Source organism: Anarrhichthys ocellatus, unplaced genomic scaffold, assembly GCF_004355925.1.
Source record: "Anarrhichthys ocellatus isolate YVR2014 unplaced genomic scaffold, GSC_Weel_1.0 scaffold25, whole genome shotgun sequence".
In the NCBI taxonomy this organism is placed as follows: Eukaryota; Metazoa; Chordata; class Actinopteri; order Perciformes; family Anarhichadidae; genus Anarrhichthys; species Anarrhichthys ocellatus.
Window position 1 is genome coordinate 4,293,141 of NW_022280055.1, and position 21,867 is coordinate 4,315,007.

Consider the following 21,867-nt stretch of genomic DNA (forward strand, 5'->3'; position numbering starts at 1 on the left):
TCTCTCCACCCAGTCCTGCTTCTCAAACGTGTGTGTGTGTGTGTGTGTGTGTGTGTGGTGTGTGTGGTGTGTGTGTGTGTGTGTGTAGCCATGATGTGGTTTTCATTCTTGACTTGAATCCAGCTACCACAGGTTCCTTTGTGGTCTTTCCCTTTTTCCCCTTTCATCCCTCCCTCATTCCTTCCCTCCCTTTTCTCATCCCTCCTCTTCACTCCATCGTCTGGTTTCAGTGGCAGATGCAGGGAAACACTAGAGGACATTCGCTGACATCCATCCTCACTCAACCTTTGTCCTTCCTGTCCATCTCTCGTTTCAGCCAATGAGGAAAGACCCGGAGGTTGTCACGGTAACCCTGAAGAAGCACAACGGCATGGGCCTCAGCATCGTTGCTGCCAAGGTAGGAAATACCACCTGTGTGTGTGTGTGTGTTTTGAATCGAAACTCCAGCAGATCTGAGATGTGTCTGAGCTTTTCAAGAAAACTTTTTTTTAGTTGGAGAACTTCTCTTTCAAGGCAGAAATCATATATTTTTCAAATATCTTCAGAGGCAGAAGTGTGAAGGATTTGCACGAATTTGACAGGAAATCCAAAAATAGCTGTTTTCATCTTGGCTGTGGAGACGGTGCGTTGGATTTGTGTGTGTGAGGCTGAGCAACACGGTGCTGGCAGCAAAGGCTGCAGTTTTAAATAGACTGCTTTCATTGTTGAGTCTGACAGCAGTGCAGAGACTAAACAGTGACATCGCAAAGAAAGTTCTGGATGAATCGCAGACCGTTTAGTCTCCTCTTATGTGGGAGTGGGCGTTGAGGTTAGGACCGCTGTCCATGTTTATTTTTTCATGTATTAACAAAACGCGGAAATTATACAAAATCACCTCCGTTTTTTAACTTTAAAAGAAAATGCAGACTCGGCTCTGGTGTGAGGAAAAATGAAAGAGGTTTCAGTCTGCCCACCCACCTCAGGGTCATTTATATTCCTGAAACTCCAGAAGTTTTCATTTAAATCAAGAGTTACAACAAAACAATGATTATGAGTGTCGAAAAAGATGAGAGATGTGCACGGTGGCGGCATCTGCTGGATAAAATAAATATTGCTGGAAACAGATCGCCGTACTGTAGACCGCAAACTAGTAAACTGTAATGTCACCTGCATTTTACACAGTCCAACATATGTTTTTATTGGTCAACAGTGAACATAGTGAGTTAATATGAGGAAGACTTGCAGCTAATGTCCCAAACCTGTATGGACATAATGAACTCTGAATATTAAGAACTCTAGATGTGTGACAGATGTGTGTATGTGCAGAATTATTTTTCATTATTTATTAAGCCGCCAATTATTTACTCAGTTAATCGTTTTGTCCATAACATGTCAGAAAATAGTGCACAAATACTCAGTTTACTATCATGGAAGACAAATAAAAACAGCACGTCCTCTCAATTTAGAAGCCGTAACCGGTGAATATTTTTAAATTTGCTTAAAAAAAAGAAATGCATAAATGATCAATCATTCATCTAAATAGTTGCTGATGCATTTTCTGACTCATCTCATTTGATGAATTAAGTAATCGTTTCAGCTCTACGCAACTTAAATGTCACCAATTATTGTCTTGCAGTCGTGTGAGACGGTGAACACACACAAAGACTGATCAGATACAGCAAACAGGAAACGTATAATAATGAAAATGTGTAAAACAAATGCTGAAAGCCGCCCCTCAGACCTCCATCACACAGTGTCCACCGAGTGAGAGAACACAACACCTGCATATACCAGCTGTCACCATCCAACCCAGTTATCAGGGGTTAAAACAAACATCCCCATCGTCACCTTTCCATTTTATTAGAAAGACCGAACATCTGCCGACTCATCCTGAGCGTTTACCGGAGGATTCGTTAGTCATCACGTGTCCCTGCTTCTTGCATAACATTCATACAAAAAACTCCACTTGCCAATGCAGACCACCTGGTGTTTTGGTCGTGTTTGACATTTTTTGGGAGCGTTTGGGAGGCTCGTGGGACCACGATGTTCCATATTTGTTTGGATTTGAATTTAAAAATGCCACAAACATGCAGCACAGTTGGACGTCCACTTTGACTAACAAATTTCCTATGGGGGGGGGAACCTGCACTTATAAACCTCTCGAGCTGGACGGTTTACGTAATTCTGTGCTGAGGCCTCAGATGGAGTCCCGCACAGTGAAGTACATTGTTTTATTTGCTGTTTTTGTGTCGTTCAATGCGGTTATTTTGCAGCTTGCGTGTGTTATTGATTGATTTTGTTTTAGATTTGCACAATATTTTGAATCCATTCTATTGCTAAAGGCTCAAGGAGCTGATTTACTATCTACTCTTGAAGACTCAGGTTTCTTACTTTTAGGGATGCACCAATACCGAGACTGATTTCGGGTATCGGCCAGTAGTATGTGTTCTCTCTCTTTCTTTAGGGTAGAGTGACATTCCTGCTGAAGGCGAGAGCTTTCCTGTGTGTGTGTGTGTGTGTGTGTGTGTGTGTGTGTGTGTGTGTGTGTGTGTGTGTGTGTGTGTGTGTGTGTGTGTGTAGGATGTGCTGAGGAAACCTCCTTGCTCTGTTTATTGTCAGAGCTGTGTGGACGTATGAGGAAGAGAGCAGGCAGAGAAGTGGGTGGGGTGGGAAAGTCAGGTAGAGGATTTTGTCAAACAGCTGCTTGAATTCTCGGTAAACTGGGCTGAGCTCTGTCCTGTTATATAACTGTGTGTGTGTGCGCATCTGCCTGGTGGAGCTGCAGCAGCGCACCTCACTCTGACCAGCCGGAGTCCCAGCCGACACTTCACCTCTGGATCGCCACCTGGATTCACTGTTTCTTATCAAACACGCTGCGATTAGGAACTCGTGGAGGAATTTTTCTGCATTTTTTTTTTTTTTTTTTTTTACCCACATTTACTGGAATTTATACAGCTTTATTAATCCTTCAACTTGCTTTTAAATTATTTTTTTTCCACTGAACTTTTGAAAACAAAATGACCTGCACTAAACTTCTACTCCTACTTTTTGCCACACACGTAGGAACTCGCTTTACTATTGTTATCCCACGCTCCCGGCCGTAAGTAGTGATTTTAAACGTAGACGTTCGGCTGAATGGATTACTCCCAGCCGGTGTAATTCAGTTTTTTTTGGACTTGTCGGTGCACGTTGGCGAGCTGAGGCGCTCACCGTGATAGAAGTTGGTGTGTGTGTGTGACTTTGTGTCCCAGTCTGGACGCGTCTGTGTGAACAACGCTGACGAGCGGCTGCAACATGTGGTTTTCTGTGGTGGGCAAGAGAGACCAGGTAACCGTACTTTAGTGTGTGTGTGTGTGTGTGTGTGTGTGTGTGTGTGTGTGTGTGTGTGTAAAGGACAAACACTTATTGTTGTACTTTTTCTTTGTTTTATTTTTGAAAGAGCTCAATATAAAAAGCCGTTTGAAATGTGACTGTGTACTTGTGCACATGCGAGCCAGATAAAGAGCTTGTGTTTGTTCTGTTCACTCATTCCTCGAGATCCCTTTGTGTCTCTTTCATATCGTGATTCTCCTTCTCTTTTGTTGTTGTGGCTCCTTAATACAGTGACTTCATTGAAAAGCACACCGTGAATAACAGCTTACCAATGTGGGTTTTCTCGTGCACCCACCGGCGGGATGGCCTCCTGGTTTGACACTTGTCACTGTTTGCTTTCAGGGCCATTCTGATAATGTTTAAACTAAGGTACACACATGAGACACATATGGTAAAAACTCGCACACACTTTATGCAATGTGCTCAGTAAGGTTAAGCTATGTCATTACATATTATTGATATCTTTAGTCATTGTTTTACACTTGCATGTTTTGAGCCTTTACTGTGTATTTAATCGAATGAGACTTGAATCAGATTCTGCAGAAATATGCACGAGTAGTATTTTAGTTATTAGTCTTCATATTTTTGGCTTAGAGTAAGTGATTGGAGAGAGGCTTTTATGTTTTGAGGAGATCCGACTACTATTTTCATAATTAAGGAACAGAAAACTCAATCAAACTATTGTTTGCAGAGTACTTGGCGATTAACCCACAGTAGCAAATCCCGTTTGTCAACCAGGTGTTGCAGTGATTGATCTTTAGCGCCATATTACACATGACAAACACTTGATACATTGAATTCAAGTCATTAATAAGTGTGTGTGCTTCATGGTATTTTACTGCTCCGCTCCCAGCTGTACAGAGGACTCCCCCCCTCCTCCTCCTGTGTTGGTGTGTTTACTCATCGAGCTATCTATCTGTCCTAGAACAGAACATTCTCTCTGCCCAGATTTAAAACAACACTGAGGATATTAATGATTCAAATAGTATGTTGAACTTCGCAAGAAGCTCTTAATTAAGTAAAATTGCTTTTTCAACAGTTCATTTCACCAATAAATGGAGAAGATGAGTGCACAGTGTGATTTCATTTTGATATTTATAAAGATAAAGTCATTAAACAATCACTTGTGAAGTTCTGGAGTGAACACTATAGTGTGATGTTGCTTAACTTCTGAAGGGAGTTTTGTTTGATAAAATGGGAATCAAATCTGGAACTGAAGCACCAAGACATGAATGACTTTGGAAAGTTGCTCTGTTTGTTTCCACTGCGTGTTTGAAATATTGTGTGTTTGTTTGTTTGTTTGTTAGCTAAATGAATTGTACCAGAAGTGGAACAACAGTATGAGAAGGTTACCCCCTGTGAGGGCTGACACAATGGGAGGATGTACCGCACACACACGCACACGCATGCACTCGCTTTCCTGTAAAGCTGCAGGCAGGAGGTGTTTACAAGGTGTGTGTGTAAGAGGACATTTTTACATCTTGGCACTCTTTATAAAAGCAACCTTTTGTCTTGTGGTCGGATCACAATTTGGCAAGATTGTGAAACAATGTGGACGTACCTGTGGGAAGATAGCAGTGCACATTGCTTACTGGCTGAACCACTTCCTGCCTTAACACAGCAACTTCCCCGTCATTTTTCTTTCTATTTTTGAGCTCATCTCTGTTTGTCACCTCTGCAATCTGAATGACTTCTGAGGTTATCGGAGGACACGATGAAACAGCGTTTACATCCTAGAGTTCCCTAGTTTGTCCCACATAGAGGCGCTACTCAAATATAGCAATTGATAGCCCCATTTTTGTTTTTCAGGCTGATACTGATATCAATATTTGGGCGTTAAATCAGCCACAGTAATCTTGATACAAATCCTTTATTTTGTCTTCTGAAGAATTGTGATCAAAATACAAAGGACATGTTAGTCATATCTGTGTGTAAAAACACATTTGAAGGACCCGTGTATCTTCATCCCAGTTGTGTTATTTTGGTGCTGTCAGAGAAAAGGACGCCATCAAAGCCTCTGCCCACCCACACAGGTGTTGTCAGTTTGTAGTATTTTGGCTGATGAGACATCTTCTCAGGTTAAAGCTGGGTGCGGTTATAAACTGCAAATTGCTGAAGTCGTGAAATTGTATTTACTAAGAAACATAAAGGGTTTAAACGCGCTCTAAAAGGAGATTAATGAAGGAGATGTTGATTAACCACCGCCTGCACAGAACCAGAGAAAATGTCTTCTGGTCTTTGAACACCTGGCTTTTAAACGGCCTTTCTATGGATAAGTGGTTTATAACCACAGAAAGCAGGTGTACATGTAATAGCCTTGTAATCTCGGTGTGTCGCCAGCTTGCATTAGCGGTGGTTTCTTGATGTGCGTTGGTCGGTTGTCTCAGCGCGGGTCAGCCGCAGAATGGCTCAGAAGAAAAGTGTCGCATCACTCTGACTCTGCTGTCCAGACGGACACACTCCTGATGTATAATTCATGTTTGTCAGAATTCTGGTTCATTTGCTCACATGGGCTGTCTCTCAGGGACACTCTTTGCAGAGTTTAGAGATAGTCTGTGATAGATATTTGATTAAAAAAACATTTGGTAAAACAATTCGATCAACAGAAAATTCAGCGGTGAGTTTTCTGATGTTTTATCAAAATGTGTCATTGCAACCTGGACATCATTGGTTTTTGGTTCGTTGATCAGACCAAACAAGACGTCTGCAGACTCGGGGATACTGTGATGGGTGTTTTTCACCAGTTTCTGACATTTTATAGAACAAACTAAGAATCGTCAGACTTATCATCAATGAGAATAATCATTAGTTGCAGCCCTGCACGTCAAGGAACGTCACAAATGTGAAGGTCGTTCCAAGAATACATTTACTTTCTCCTGAATTCAATTTCTTGTATACATTTGAAATAATACAGAGGTATTTATATCATCTATTGTGGCGCTTTTTCATATTTAAACTTGCTTGAAAAACGTCATATCAGGTCACTGGAATAATTTGTGCTGTTAAAATAGTTTGAATGTTCCTGAGCTGGAACATCAACATACCGTACACAGAATAGCATAATTCAAAGCCAGAGTCATACTTTCTCAGTACAACCTCCTCTACTCGGGCAAGAGAGAGCTTCTTTTTTGATATTTTTTGCTTTTTTCTGAGTAGTTAGTCGGGGAACTTTGTTGAAGACGGTGAAAAACACTTTACTTTACATTGATCTCTTTAGTTCTTTGTGCTCGGAGGGAGATTTCGAGAGTGCAGCCAGCAAGGCTTACCTCCGGAAATTGGTAGAATTGTGTCCACACTAAAGTTATATCCAAATATAATTCAAGCGCAACCACTTCAGGATGTGAGCTAGATTTGATCAGAGAGCATGAAGGTCTGACAGTGCGTGTAACCTGACTTGAGAGGAGATGTGCTGAATTTGTTATTAAAAGCCAAGGACCAAGCAGCCGACTCCTTCAGGCCATTCCTTCTCTGAACACAGACCTGGCAGCTTTAAGGCGCACTTGATTTGTTGTGTCAGGGCACTTTTTTTAAACGACCAGAGCGGCCCATTAAAACACAATAAATCAAAGAGTAAAGCTCTTCCTCGGGTATTCCAGCTATTCTTATAGACTGTAAACCGAGGCATGTGTGCGCATTCAAGGGAAGCATTTTGTCTCCAAGATGTTTTGTGAAAAAACAACAAAGGGCTATTTTTTATGTTGGATCAGTTGACGATGTTTGCGACAAGCAACACATCTTGTCTAACTCTGACCGACGCCCCAACGTCAGCTACTAGCTTTTAAGCTTCTTTATCACGACACACCTGCTGTGTGTCTACACGTGCACACGTTTCAACATGCCCATTCAACCTTACGGTTTGCCTAAACATTCCGTTCTGTGTTTACATGGCAGAAGAGTCATTTTACAAGACATGCAGAGAGTTGGAACAAGCTGCATGTCTTTGTTGCTGCTCATCAGGGTGATGGGCACAAAGAAATGTAGAAAATGCTAAATAGCGCAAGTACATTTTTGTTGGTATGTATACTATAAATTGTACTGTATGATTTCCAGAGCTCCACACCTCTTTGTAGTTCCACAGACTGTTTGGGCTTTAATAACGTAACGGTAGCAATATTCTTGACCTCTTACTTCGCAATGAACCTGATTGTGGCATCACACCGAGAAGCAGTAAAGAGCCGTTCAGTTTCATTACCCAAGACGTTTGTGAAGCAGTGAGGAGGACATCTACCACATTCATGTTTCAGCAGCATCTCTAAATGCAAAATCCAACACAAGACCAGATGATCTCCGTCCACGACAACCGTGTCCGGAGGCATTGGGTTTATCGTGTTGTCCGTCCATCTGTACGTACGTCCCATTCTTGTGGTATCTCGATACAACACGATCCCTCAGAAGCACCTGAAGGAAATTTCATTGCATCTGTCACAAACAGATTAGAATTTGGTGGTCAAAGGTCACTGTGTCTTAACAAAACATGTTATTGGCCATAACTCAAAAATTCACATATTGTAATTATGACAATTTCACACAAAAGTCTGATACGATAAAATAATGAAGTGATGACACTTTGGATGTAAACTGCAACTTGACTGGTTGGCGGCGGTGTACAACTGCGAAGCAGTATTTCTATTATTCACTTTTCTTTTCTTAAAAAGCTTCTTTAAAACATATGTTTCCGGCTCATGCAGACATCCTATCTCATAGGCAAGACAACAGCTTTAAATTGGTCTTTTCTTAAATTTGATCTCGAGTTGTATATAAAAAATAAATCTTTTGATAAAGTGTTAGCGTTGTGAAACTTACAGCTACTGTACCGTAGTCACTTCCTCTGTATATATAACATGTTACATGAGTTTTGAGCTTTATAAACTCAGGTAAATTCAAACCGATGCAGCAGACGTGCTCATATTAGCACGTGGCCCCTCTGAACCCCCTCTGGGACCCCTCAGACTTGCTAAAAGCCCCTCTGAACATCCTCAGGGATTCAGGAAATTCCCCCAAGTGTCTCTGGAGCCCGACTTGGCGCCCCAATCCCCCATTCTGGATAAGTGCAGGAAGCTGTGTCTCCATCTGAAACAAGGGGCTCTTTAATGTCTTCTGTAATGTACAACAGACTTTAAACAGTCAGAATGATTCACTGTTCTTCTCTCATCGTAATGTCACTCGCAGGAAATTCATGCCTGCATGAATGTGGCCTCATTATTACATGTACACGCACACATGCGGACAGAGAGCTGAAACATTGCGGGTCAAATAGTTTGAAGGCCTGGCGTCTCTGTCTTTTTGTACTGGTGGAACTGGGACGCAGCTCTGTGGATGATGTAATAAGGCAAAGAAAAGCAGAAATTATATTGTAGCTGTACCAATAAAGATACCTTTCACTTGAAACACATTTGGCAGAAGTATGTGGCACAATGTGAAAGCTCAGGAATGCATTGGTCTCATTTAGATGAAGGCAACACAAAGCTCATTGTTATTTTTAAACAAACTGATCGGTTTGAACCTTTTTGAACCCAAACTTTGTTTGTCCCCGCATATTCAGAAGTTGTTTCCTGCTGCAGGAAAAGCAAACGCACAAAGCTCTCATGCAACAGGCCAACGATTATTGAAAAATACTGAGAAAACACAAATTATGTTGAAAAGATTAAACTGTCTGGTGTTTGAGCTAGACATTGTATTTTTTAATGGCTGCTTTCAATCATAAAATATCCATTTTAAGTAAAGGAAAAGTGAATAAAGAGCGCCGTCTGATGATGAACATCTTGTGAGTCATGTGATCAAAAGCTTCAGAATAACTACTAAATGTACCTCATGCTGAGATTGCTGTTTCCAATCACAAGATTTAACATTAAAACATTTTTATCCTTACTATTCAAAATAATGTAATGTAACCTCAGGGTATTTGCAGGTCTTTAAAAAGTCTTAAATTTACAAAGGTCTTAATATTTATTAATAAGAGTTATGCAATATTATTATTGTATGTATATACATTCATGTACTTAATAAATGGATTTCCGTCATTCTTTGACCAGTGTTAAGAGTGGCAACATGCTATGTGATATTAAAAAAGTATTTTATTTAACTTGGAGAACACTGCAGAAACCTGCCATTGTGCACTGGCATCTTTATCTCCTGCACCACAGCTGATAACACAGTTAATACACGTGACCTGCAAAAAGTGAGAGCTATTAACCTGAGTGTAACCTCGGCTTCTGCTTTACAAGATGTGGCTTCACACACACACTCACACACACACACACTCCCTCTCTCTATCTGAACCACGTTGCCAGGTCTGACGAATGGCGGCAATTAGAAGTGTTTTTAATCCAATCCACAGTTTTAGGAGCAGGTTTATAGACCTGCTGTGATTGTTGATGTCTAGGTAGTGTGTGTGCTACAGCGGAACCTGATCCTGTGGTGTTCCTAGTTTAAACTTTTACTCTGTTAAACGCTGCTTTAAAAGTAGCAGCGAGTCTGAAAGTAATCATTCTGTTTAGTTCAGTCTTTGGATAAACCAAATTATTTATTTGAAGTCTCGGAAATGTTGGAGTGAAACAGCAGTGTATTTCTGAAGAAAATATTGTTCTGGTTTCTGGCTCTACTGTTGCACAAACTCTGAGGATAAACATGTCAAGATGGCAAAGAAAGCGTGTGATTTGTCAGATAACATGCCAGCACTTTGCTGCACTGTAAACCACCTACCCACTTCACAAGAAAACCACTCACACACACACTCACACTCCCCTTTTCATCTGAATTTATTTTCTGAGAAAGGATTTGCTTTAGAGAAAATAAACAGATTCCTGTGGGGAAATTTGATTGTTTCAGTTCAGCAGCAAATGTTACCAGCAAAGAAAACTACAATATAAGCAACGAGAGGGAGGATGAGAACACTTGTGACTGTGTTTGACGTTTGCTGCTCGAGTGCTATAAATGTCGTGAGATGCTTCAGTCTGACCTGTCGGTGAACTTTGGGATAAAAGCGGCTCAGTGTTCAGGAAGCAGTCGTTTTCTGATCCGTCCCTGTTGTGTTCAGTGTCTGCAATCTTTGAATGTCTGTGTTTTTGAATTGCTGGTGGTGCTCTCCTCCCTTCTGGTCCAGATGATTCAGCCAGAGCTTCTGGATGTTTCTGTATTAACCAGTCCTGTCTTCAGATGGACATTATGTCAGCTTTCCATTCCTGTCTGGCTGGAGAAGACGCACCTTTAGAATCAAGTGTATCTAATACTCAAACCGATTAATCGATTATGAAAATATAAATGCTGCAGTAGCAAAATAATTTCCCTTTGCAGGATTAATAAAGTACCTATTGACCTGTAGTTGGCGATTCATTTAATAGTTGACTATTATTCTATTAATTATTGACATCCACAGAGTACACTATGCTGATTTCCGTTTGGGCATTTTTAGGGAGATATGTTATGTTTCTGATCCAAGCTAAAGTTGTTCCAGTACTAGCGTAGTTTTCTCCTGTTAGGGCAGAGGGCTTCAGTGCCTTGCTCAAGGGCTTGTTGAGAAAAATAATCCTTTTATAATATCAAGTGTTTTATTCTTATTATCTCATGATTATGAGAACATTTTCCTCGCTTAGTGTCTCATAACTGTCTGTTATGACTTAGTGTGATTCCGAGAAATAAAATAAGTGGTGGTCAAGTGGTGGAAATTGTCTTCCGTATAAAGCAGCGAGACGATCCCGAGCCGAGCACGGCCGCACTTTTATGTGTTGTTGGTGTGAGCCACCAAGATGCTGCTCTAAAACCATGGTAGCTGTTTGGCACAACACCTAACTATAATATATCTATAAATACATTCATGATCAAATTGACGAATGCTCTATACATGTTTTTTTTTTTTTTTTTTTTTTGTACATTGGTTAATCAGTCTGTGTCTCTTTGTGTCTCTCTCTCTCTGTAGGGTGCCGGTCAGGAGAAGCTGGGCATCTACGTCAAGTCCGTTGTCAAAGGAGGAGCGGCTGATGTGGTTAGTGTACACAGAGACTGGAACCATCACAGAAAAGTTTGAATGAAAACATACTCTGTGACTCATGCTGGTGTGTGTGTGTGTGTGTGTGTGTGTGTGTGTGTGTGTGTGTGTGTGTGTGTGTGTTAATACAGGATGGCCGTTTGGCTGCAGGTGACCAGTTGTTGAGCGTGGATGGGCGCAGCCTGGTCGGTCTATCACAAGAGAGGTAAAGACAGCGCTCCAGTTAGTTCTGATATTTTTAACGTGTTGTGTTTGTTGGCGTCAGTGCTCAGAAATCATGTAATGCGATGTCACCTAATTGTCTTATATGTTCATTTCCATTTGCACAATTGTAAATGGAGAAAATCCCAGCTGACGTGCTTAAGTTATCATCAAACCTTCATGACGTCTCTATAAAAAAAACACCAGAGAGGAGTGGGTGCACGTGGTATTTTCCTTTTGTTTAATGCTTAACCACCTACCGCGTCGTATTGACGCATTTATGGTCATGCTGATGACGAAACTCAAATTTAATTCTATTTTGAGAATTGAAAACAGTTTGAAGAATAAAATATACTGCTGACAACCTCAGGGTTGAGACATCTTGAGGTTCTTGCAATGAGGCAGTTGCGTCTCATTTTTCCTTGTAAAAAAAAAGGATTCTTTTCCAAACATCATGCAGAAAAAGGGTGTGTGTGTTTTGGAAAACAGCTGTGAAGTGCTCGGACGTTCACGCCCCACCCAGATTAATCCAGTTATTTCTCTCTCCCTCAGCTTGGTGTTCAGTGTTGTCGCTTACCGTTTGTCGCCTCCAAAGTCAAACTGGATTTACAAATCATTTGCTTGATTGCTTCAGCGTGCAGGTGGCAGGTTGGAAAGGATTTATTTTATCAGGCCATTTAAGGTCAACTGAGAGTTAATCTGAGGACTTTCCTCTACATTTCTGAACTTTTCCGTCGTCCTCCTGTGGTCATGTCCTTTCCTGCAGGTTAAGACGAAGCATGATTTGCAGCCTTTAGATCTAGCACGTTTTAAATCCTGTGATATTACCAAACGTGGGTTTAGAGCCAGTTCTCTGCTCGGCATCAAGCACATGACGTTGCATTCCCCGAGTTCCATCCGATCAAACACACACAGCTCATTACCTAGTGTGGGATCTGCACTTTATCTATTTATAGCACTTGGTTAAAGCCCTGTGCACATGTTGCAGATAAAGAAAATATCATGTGTGTGTGTGTGTGTGTCACAGCAGGATTGAACCCGAATTAGAGTGAAGAGAGTCTCTGGCAATGAGGAATATAATCCCTGCCTTCTCTGGCTCTTATTGAAGGTCTTCCAGTTGATGTTTCTGCCTTTTGGGAAGCTAGTAGACAGGAACTTTACTCATTTCTCCTATAATGATAAGAAAAACTTAGTTTGTAGCACACACATACAAATGTATAGTGGAGCTGAATCGATCGACTCTTTTGACGATCGATTCATTGTTTCAGTCACTTTTAAATCAAACACGTTCTGATTCCAGCTTTTTAAATGTGATCATTTGCTGCTTTTCTCTGTTTTATATAATTGTAAATTAAATATATTTGGGTTTGTGGGACAAATCAAGTAATTTGAAGAAATCCCTTTGCTAAATTTTGATTGATCAGTTAATTGTTACTTCATCAGTAACGTAATATATCGTTATACTTGTGCTGTGAAAACTCCCTTGTTTTTTCAAACCTCTTGGGCGGTGGATGTGTTTCAAGGTGATAAGAAGTAGAAAGGAGATTACTACTTCTCTCCAACATTCTCAGGCCAATAAATTCATTATCTTTCAGTTTGAGGATAGTCCACTGTGTGATTACATATATTGATATTCATGTCATTCTATACTATACTTTATTCACAAGCTACTCAGCAGATAAAGTATATATTGTATTTAAAATGAGCTCCACTAACAATATAGTGATGAAAACATTAATGCATCAATAATTATAGTTCTAGCATCAGTACCCCACAGGGTCATTGAAAGTGACCGGAGGTCAGATTTACTATTATTATAAATATGACTTATTGCTCAGGCTTCCCTCTCTCTTCAGCCTCTTCGCTATCAGTTACAAATGTAGATGCACTCTCTTACACACACACACACACACACATACTTATATCTACAATATTGTTATATCATTTTATATTCTGAAATTAAACCTTTTTGCACAATGAGAACTATTACTTTTGGTGCTGAAAGTATATTTAGATACTTTTAGTACATTAATGTAGGACTTTTACAAATAGTTTACACTGCTAATTTGCTTAGGTACAATATCTGAGTACTTCTTCCACCACTGGATGGGATATGTCGTCAGTGCAGTATGATTAAAGGGTGGAGAGCACAGTGTTTGGATGAATTGATGTGATGTTCTGATCACTTTGATGGACCTTATAAAAAGCCCATTGAAGCTAAACGGGAGATTTCAGTATTGATGGTGTATTATATCAATTTTAAAACCACAGAAAACAGTCAATCAGATCTGTTGAACTTGTTACAAGTTCCATATTCATGCCCCCCACCCACCCCACCTCTCTCTCTCCCTCCCTCTCTGTGTGTTCAGGGCTGCAGAGCTGATGACGAGGACGGGCTCAGTTGTGACTCTGGAGGTCGCCAAGCAGGGAGCCATCTACCACGGACTGGCTACTCTCCTCAACCAGCCCAGCCCCTTGATGCCAAGAGGTGAGCACACACACACATGCAAGATGTTTAGAGATGTTTAAAACTGTTTAGTTTACTTAAGTTTTCTGCTCATTTTACATTTAAACAGTTTTTTTTTATACATTAAACTCTCTACTGACATAACATTTTGTATTTCAAGGGTTCCCTTGAGTCTAAAAATATATTAAATTGCCTTAATTTAGGAAACAACTGAATTATTGCATTGAAACTGCATTTTATTTTTTATGTCATGATTTTGAGGAGCTTTTTGTCGTTTTCTTTGAATGGTGCTTAATGATAATTTGAAGAGCTTAAAATCTTGAATCAATCGAACATCCCATAGACCGAAAATACATCTGCAATCATTTTGATAAGCAAGCAGTAATTTTTCAAGCAAAATCTTTTCTGTTTTCGGTTTCCAACTTCCCCAGCGTGAGGATTTGCTGACTTTTCTCCTTTTTATTTCATAATGAATAGAATATTTTTGGTTGTCGGGCAAAACATGTCATAAATAGTGATGATGTGCATTTTCTGCTCTTTGGTACGTTTACTAGGCTAAACCAGTAAACAAATAACACAAAAATAACACATCATTTCACTGTACTTCCACTACTACTTCCACTTTGAATAAAAAAACAGTGGAAGTACAATATGTCTGTCAGTTTTTCACGTCTAAACAATCAAGAACATTATAAAAGTCTTAAATTAAAGTCATTTAAAAAGAGCACAAGTCCTGAGTTTGACTTTCTAAAACCTTCAGATTGTTGCTGTTTATTAGTTGTCATGAATGGACTACAGTCAGTTCCACCGTTCGTTAATGGCAGCGATGTGGATGAAAGGGGAGAAACAGACTTGTGCAGACAGTGTGTCCTTGTCTTCTCTGTAGCGCTGTAAAAAAACAGCTTGCAGACTGAAGGATATAATGAGTGTTTGTGGCCAGAGCCAGATGTGAGTGTCTGAGACAAGCTGCATGTGTGTCCACACACACACACACACACACACACACACACACACACAGCATAGAGTTTACTGGGGTTGTGTGGCTGTGTGCTGGTCTTTGTCTGATGGAATGTGACCCGAGATTCATTAAGGAAGTCTTCTGGCCGGCCCGGCCAGCGGTCCAGGATGACGCTAAACGGGTGTTTCTCCTCCCGAATTCCCTCGACCACAGTGTGTTTTCCAGAGCCGACAGTGAAACGTAACCATTCTTTACTGGACTTAATGAGAGGAAACTGGACAAAGCAAAGTGTAGATTCTCACAGACTCAGAAGGGAAAGTAATGTCCAGATGTTTTGAAATGGGGTTGTATGAGGTATTTATTCATAGTCTGTGTATTACTGACAGTACAGTAGATCACATGTGACACACCCCCAGTTTGCAGAAACGGACCGCAGTACCAGCACGGGAGCAAAGCAATGTACTGCTGTGCAAGAGGGGAGCAGCAAAATGTATTTTAGCCAAAAAACAATCAATTTCATATTTTTCAAATAACCACAACAAGCATCTCTGGATTAGTATGTAATAGAAAAGCCCAACTACTGAAACAACAAACCTGTCAACTATCCATTCTCTCTCCTTCATCTTTTCAGCGGCAGACCGAGGCCGTGACAAGAACGGGAAGCTGCGACCAAAGAGTGAAGGCTTTGAGTTGTACAACAACTCGGTGCAGAACGGCTCGCCAGAGAGTCCGCAGGCTGGCTGGGACTCTTACCCCGAACCAAAGAAGATGAGCGGAGAAGATCGACTTCTCAAGAACCGAGCCGACCACCGCTCCAGCCCCAACGTAGCCAGTAAGCCCCGCCACTTACCAAGAGTTTATTCTGTTCTTACAGTTGGAACTACTGAAGCTGTCTCGTCTGTCTTCTGCTTGTATTTCTATTTTGTTTGACTACATACAGAACACTGAGCATGAAATGGCTTTAACTCTAACTTTAATTGTTGTACCTAGTTAAGATAACAGCTAAATTATATTATGTCTATTCCTCACAATTTAAATGTCAAATAGTTTTTGAAAACATTTCTATGATTCAGATGTATTTTTTCTGTTTGATGCATTGGACATTCATCACAAGGATGTAGTTCTGACATGAGTGTGACAAAACATTACGTGTTATCACAGGTCCATAACATTTACACCCAATTTGGCAGTACATTTAGCCGAAAATCTTATTGAATATGACTCCAGTACACTTTGATTGGATTAAAAAAGGAATGGCAAGAAAAAAAAGTCAGTGTGTTTAGACTTTGCAGGCAGTAATGGAAATAAGAAAAAAAGTGCTGGTGTTATTCTTAAAGTGCTCCACCTTGATATGGAAACTGTGGCATAACACTGTGTCTGCAAAAGTCTTACAGAAAACAACCTCAGAAACAACTTTCAGGAACCGATTTGGTTAATTTTGGATTTGTTGTTGACTCCTTTGGACCTTTAACTCATTGCCTAATTGCATTGAAGTGTTGGTGAAGCTTCTAATTAAGAGTTAACCGACCCATCATTAACCGTTAACAGATTATAATGCAGGCCTACTGTTTACAGTGGACTGTTGTCTGTGGCCAATTAAGAAACTACCAATGCAACATTTTTTTTCCCTTCATAATAGCAGACAGCTGGTTTTTATTCATAAATAGCAACATGTTGACATGCTGTGGGATTAGTCTGGTGCAGAATACCCACTCAGATAGTACCGAGGAACGGAAGCGTGTCTGATTACCTCTTCACCAGTAGTTTTTAATTACTTTTTTAAATTTAAACTAACATTTAAACTTCTTTTAACCGAAAGTAGTAATTGGTCAGTTAAACGGTTAGTTATTAACATCCCTACTTCTGACTGTAATAAAAAGACTGTCTCTCCCGCTCCATCGTCAGATCAGAGCCAGAGTCCTGCAGGAAAAGCAGCATACCCCGGAGGACCTGGCACTAAGATCACTTCCGTGTCTACCGGCAACCTGTGTGCAGACGTAAGTAACTGTAGGAATGAAGGCAGTGGCATCTTCATGTTGAATGTGACACACGGTATCTACAACAGAGATGAGAAATTATTTTGTGACAATGTGTTGCCTGTTTAGTTTTGGGAAGGAGTCCCAAATATTTTATTTTTCCACCCACTAATTTCTTTTTTTTTTGTATGACCTTATCAGGATGAGCCCTCCCCTCCCCGTCCAGAGGCCTACCCCATCCCCACCCAGACCTATCCCAGAGAGTACTTCACCATCCCGGCCTCCAAGAGCCAGGATCGGGTTGTTGTTCCGGGACAGGGGCCCCCACAGCACTGGCAGGGCATGGAGGACAGGGAACGCCTCCCTGTGGTCGACAACATTCACAACAACAGCATGCAGGTTGGAGCAGCATCAGACGCCATCTTCATTATCAGAGTATACCGAAAATAGTATCATAAATGTTTTAGTTAATAATTCAGTAACTTCTCTGGGAGTATTTTATAGATGTAGCAGAACTCAAACTGTACAAATTAGACATTCAGTGCACTTGACTGTAAAACATCACAAAAGTGGTCCTAGGAAAGTCAGGGAATGTTTTGTCTTCATCTCTTCCCAGCGTATAAACCACTCCCAGGAGGAGTTGTACCCCCCACCGGGAGGTCTGAGGCCAGACGAGCGCATGCAGCAGCACTACCAGCAGGACTACCAGCACCGGGACCTGGACTACCAACACAGAGACCTGGACTACCAGAGAGGTCCACCAGGAGGTAAGAACAAAGAAAAATCAGAGACCTCGGATAAGTGAGGTTGACAAAAATGGGACTGTAGCACCTGATCGTGTATCAACTGCAAGATTATGTAACAGCTTAGTGATTTTCAGCACCCAAATGTTCCTCTAAAATGTAATCAAATGTGATATTATTGTTATGTAATACTAACAATACTAAGCCCATTAAAGATTTTACCGCTTTCCGAGTATCTAGTGCGTTTAGTTGATTTAAATACCACTGACTGTGTCTCTAGGTGTTGGAGGTCCTGACCACTGGGCCCCACAGCCGCAGGTGTCCTCCTCGTTGGAGTCGTCCACGTCGAGCCAGGAGCACCTCAACTTTTCAGCCTCCTCCTCCTCCTCCAACAAGACCGGGAACCAGAAGACCGGGCCGGGCCGATGGAAGACACCCAACGCCCCTCATGCCGCGCCGCCGTCGGCCCAGACGCCATCCCGCTCGGACCTGCCCCCTCCTCCGCCCCCACCTCCGGCCCCTTACCCCGACGCATACGACCCTTATGAACCACAACCTGAGTTACCGCTTCCACCGCCTCCCGCTGCCATTAACCCCGTAGCAGCCCAGCAGGCTGCGGACCGCAAGAAACGTGAGGAGCAGCAACGTTGGTATGAGAAGGAGAAAGCGCGACTAGAGGAAGAGAGGTGGGCGTTCTTTTGTTTGTTTTATTCATGTTGTATTAGATTTATCAAAATGATTAATGCTACACACAAAGGAACATTTGATTTAATGTTAGGCTGTTTACCAAAACCATAAGAAGTGAGAGAAAGACGACGAAACAGGTGCAACGAAGATATGAATTTAGAACCAGGAAACCAGCACATCATAACAGACAGTATATAACGTACAAAGGAAGAGGGTAACGTAATGATATTAACATCTAACATGATTTCCCAGGGAGAGGAAGAGGAGAGAGCAAGAGAGGAAGCTGGGTCAGATCCGCGCCAACCCCGTCATGCCAGTCCAACCTCACAACAACGGAGGATCAATGCCTCCTCCTCACCACCAGCCCCCTCTGCCCTCTGTGGCCCCGCCCCATCCCTACCTCCCCCCACAGCCTCAGCCCCAGCCTCCCCCATCCAGACCGGAGAAGCTGTCCAGCCTGCCGCGATCAGCTGTTCCTCCCCCTGCGAGTGCCTCCATCCCTGGTAACTCCTTCAAGTCGAAAACTTTTCTTTTATGTAATGTCTTGTCTCAAAAATAATGACTTCTAGACTGTTTTTATGTACAAACAAGTAAAAAAATGTAATTTATTTGTAGGCATGGACACGGTGATCAGGGACCTGTTACCGCAGCAGCAGCCCCGGACCATCGAGAGGCGAGACTTGCAGTACATCACCATCAGCAAGGAGGAGCTGGCGTCCAGCGACAGTCTGTCTCCAGACCCCTGGAAACGAGACGCCCGCGAGAAGGCCGAGAAGCAGCAGCAGCTCCACATCGTCGACCTGCTGGACAAAGAGATCCAGGAGCTCCAGGTAGACTCAATTTAGGCTCCATTCGAAGGAAGGAAGGACGTCTCACACACACACTTAGTGAAGGATTTACAAATAACTGGTGCACACGTTGTTTTCCAGTCGAAGCCGGAGCGAACGGCGGAGGAAAGCGACCGTTTGAGGAAGCTGATGCTGGAGTGGCAGTTCCAGAAACGACTGCAGGAGTCCAAGCATAGCGACGAGGACGAGGAGGAGGAGGATGACGAGGACGTGGACACCATGATGATCATGCAGAGGCTGGAAGCTGAGAAGAGAGCCCGGGTAAGATGGGGTTGGTGATGGCAGGATGGGAAAGGATAGAGAGAGTAGACAGTTTATGCCAAGGGTGGAGGAAAGAGAGTAAAAAAACATCCTGAATGAAGTAGAGGAGGGATGAAGCTTAGAGAACAAGCATGCAGCAGAGGAGAGTAAATAAAACATTTACAAGGACAGGAAATGTCATCATGCGCAATGGCTGTTTTTGCCGAAATTAAACACTGATGTTAAGTAATAATACTGTAGCTCAGCACACAAAGAAGGGCGAGCCACAGGAAGTCAGGCTATTGGGCGGGAGAAGAAGGAGCCAGCTCTCAAAAGCTAGAGGGGGAAATGGATTCCTCTGTGGCTCCCACTATGAATGTTCTGCAGTGTGCATCTGCAACATGCTTCTGTCATCGCTTTGCCATGCTGAGCTGCTTCAATCTGATTTGCTGGAGGGGTGGGCGGGGGCTTCGGGCAGGCGTTGTTAATGCAGCATTCACATCACGTGGACACAACTGTGTGACTTTTAGTATGACGGGTAGTGTTGGGACATGTGGTGGTTTACGTTTCCTGTAGATTTTGGTTCCTACACTCAGCAGCTGGTGAGAACGACAACTTTAGTTTAAAGTGGATATTACTACACTTACTTGTGTCTGGCATCCTTCCCATATAATGCAAATGCAGCATGTGTGCCGTGTTGCACAGCAAGACTGAACCATGACCACTGGTCCCATTTCAACAAGGTTCTCTGCATCCTGAATGGATTTTGATTATATAATTAAATAATTCTTCCTTGACATTATCCAGAACTATTTGATAATTACACCCCATATTGAGTTATTCTGTATTATACAGAAGCTAATGTAGAACGAGGTGAAGCCGTATAGCATCTACTGTACACAGGCTGATGCTGAAGTTCTTATGGGTATCATTACGGCAGCCTTTACGCTCACTGTTCCAGCACTAAAATGGCTGTCAAATTTCCAAAAATGTTTCAGGCAAATTCCTGTTGCTTCCAGAGATTGGTGGGCATACTTTTTTAAACTCTTGCGCAGCATTATTTCCTTAGTTTCTCTGTGTGACTGGCTGTGAGTGTGTGATTGTATGGCGATTCATGTGGTCAGTTTGGTACTGTTTTTTTCTGTAATAACGTACTTTTAAACTGATCTTTGGACCTTAATTATATAGTTTTATTAATAATAGTGAGTTGTATTTTAATTAGTGCTTAGGTGGTGATTTGAATGGTGGTGGATTTAGGAGCTCTTGAACAGTCACCAATCAGCACAATGGAGAAAAACAATGTTTTCACTTTACTGTATGTCCTCCCCCTCCCTGCTTTTAATTTCTACTTTACTCCTCAGTTCTACTTCCTCCTCCTACCCCCCCCCCCCCCCCCCTCTTTTCTAACTTAAGTTAAATTGATTATCTCCACCTTACCTTTCAGTATTTGGTATTTTCCTCTACCCCCTCCCTCCTTATCTGTCCCCCCGTTTCACACTCTATTGTCTTCTTCTTCAGCAGCAGCAGAATGCTGTCCCAGCTATCTCTGTTCTAGATTTGGTATGTTCTACCTGTTAATGACGAGTATCCTCTCCCTGCCCTTACATCACTTCCTGTTTCCTGTCTGGGCTGCCTACCTGCCCGTGTTTCCTATCTGTCTCTCCCGACCTATGTGGAGTACTGTTGTCGTTGTGGTTGGGGCTGGGGGGTTGGAGGCAGACCTGGTGCCATGATTAGCTTGAGAGCTGCCGGTCATGGAAAGGCCGTCCTGCGACGCTTGATGTTGTGTGGCTGGGGGAAGCTGTCCATCTCTTTGTCCACTCAAAACAACTGCAGCTTCACTTGCAGCTTATAAATGATGAAATACTGGTGTTTACAAATCATAAAAACCAAACCTTGACATGCTTATAGAGTAGCAGAGCTGAGGTTGTTGTGGTTTCTTATAAGCAGTGATGTTTTGAGTGCATATGGAGGTGGTGCCTGCATGGCTGAATGCATCACAGGGGCCGTCCAGGTGGAGATCCATGCATGATAGTCTTGTGAGCACCCGGCACTGCCTGCGCAGGGCCACATCATGATGTTGTGGTGTCCGTGAATCCATTCTTCACTCATCCATCTGTGTGTGACCAGCTGAGCCTCTTTATGTTCGCTTTATTTAAAGGGTCTGATCAACCAAAACGTAAACACATATATAGTTATTTATCCGTCAGATGGACTTGGTTGTGTTTCTATCGCTGAGATTTCCGCCTGTACAACAAGACAGCAGAGCTGAATGGAAAAATTATATTTAAGGAAAATGTCTCGAGCAAAACAGAGAAAGGAGCCGGCTGTGATCGTTGCCGTCATATTAAATCTCTTGACATCCTAGCAACATGTTGACATGCTGTGGGATTAGTCTGGTGCAGAATACCC

The 21,867-nt window shown here is 42.1% G+C and overlaps 1 protein-coding gene across 17 annotated transcripts in view; it reads left to right on the plus strand.

Moving 5' to 3' along the window:
- The window catches only part of afdna (afadin, adherens junction formation factor a), an 85,955-nt gene that overhangs the window by 52,290 nt on the left and 11,798 nt on the right, over positions 1–21,867 (plus strand). For 11 of the 17 annotated variants that reach the window (XM_031861696.1, XM_031861709.1, XM_031861701.1 and 8 more), the window contains 13 exons: positions 317–397; positions 11,267–11,332; positions 11,467–11,540; positions 13,906–14,024; positions 15,593–15,793; positions 16,867–16,958; positions 17,139–17,336; positions 17,554–17,704; positions 17,961–18,366; positions 18,620–18,870; positions 18,983–19,197; positions 19,297–19,476; positions 20,974–21,015. In XM_031861696.1, coding sequence (XP_031717556.1) covers positions 317–397; positions 11,267–11,332; positions 11,467–11,540; positions 13,906–14,024; positions 15,593–15,793; positions 16,867–16,958; positions 17,139–17,336; positions 17,554–17,704; positions 17,961–18,366; positions 18,620–18,870; positions 18,983–19,197; positions 19,297–19,476; positions 20,974–21,015 — 2,076 coding nt within the window. The remainder of the gene's footprint in view (positions 1–316; positions 398–11,266; positions 11,333–11,466; positions 11,541–13,905; positions 14,025–15,592; positions 15,794–16,866; positions 16,959–17,138; positions 17,337–17,553; positions 17,705–17,960; positions 18,367–18,619; positions 18,871–18,982; positions 19,198–19,296; positions 19,477–20,973; positions 21,016–21,867) is intronic. The other 6 variants (XM_031861703.1, XM_031861710.1, XM_031861712.1 and 3 more) reach the window with 2 other exon arrangements.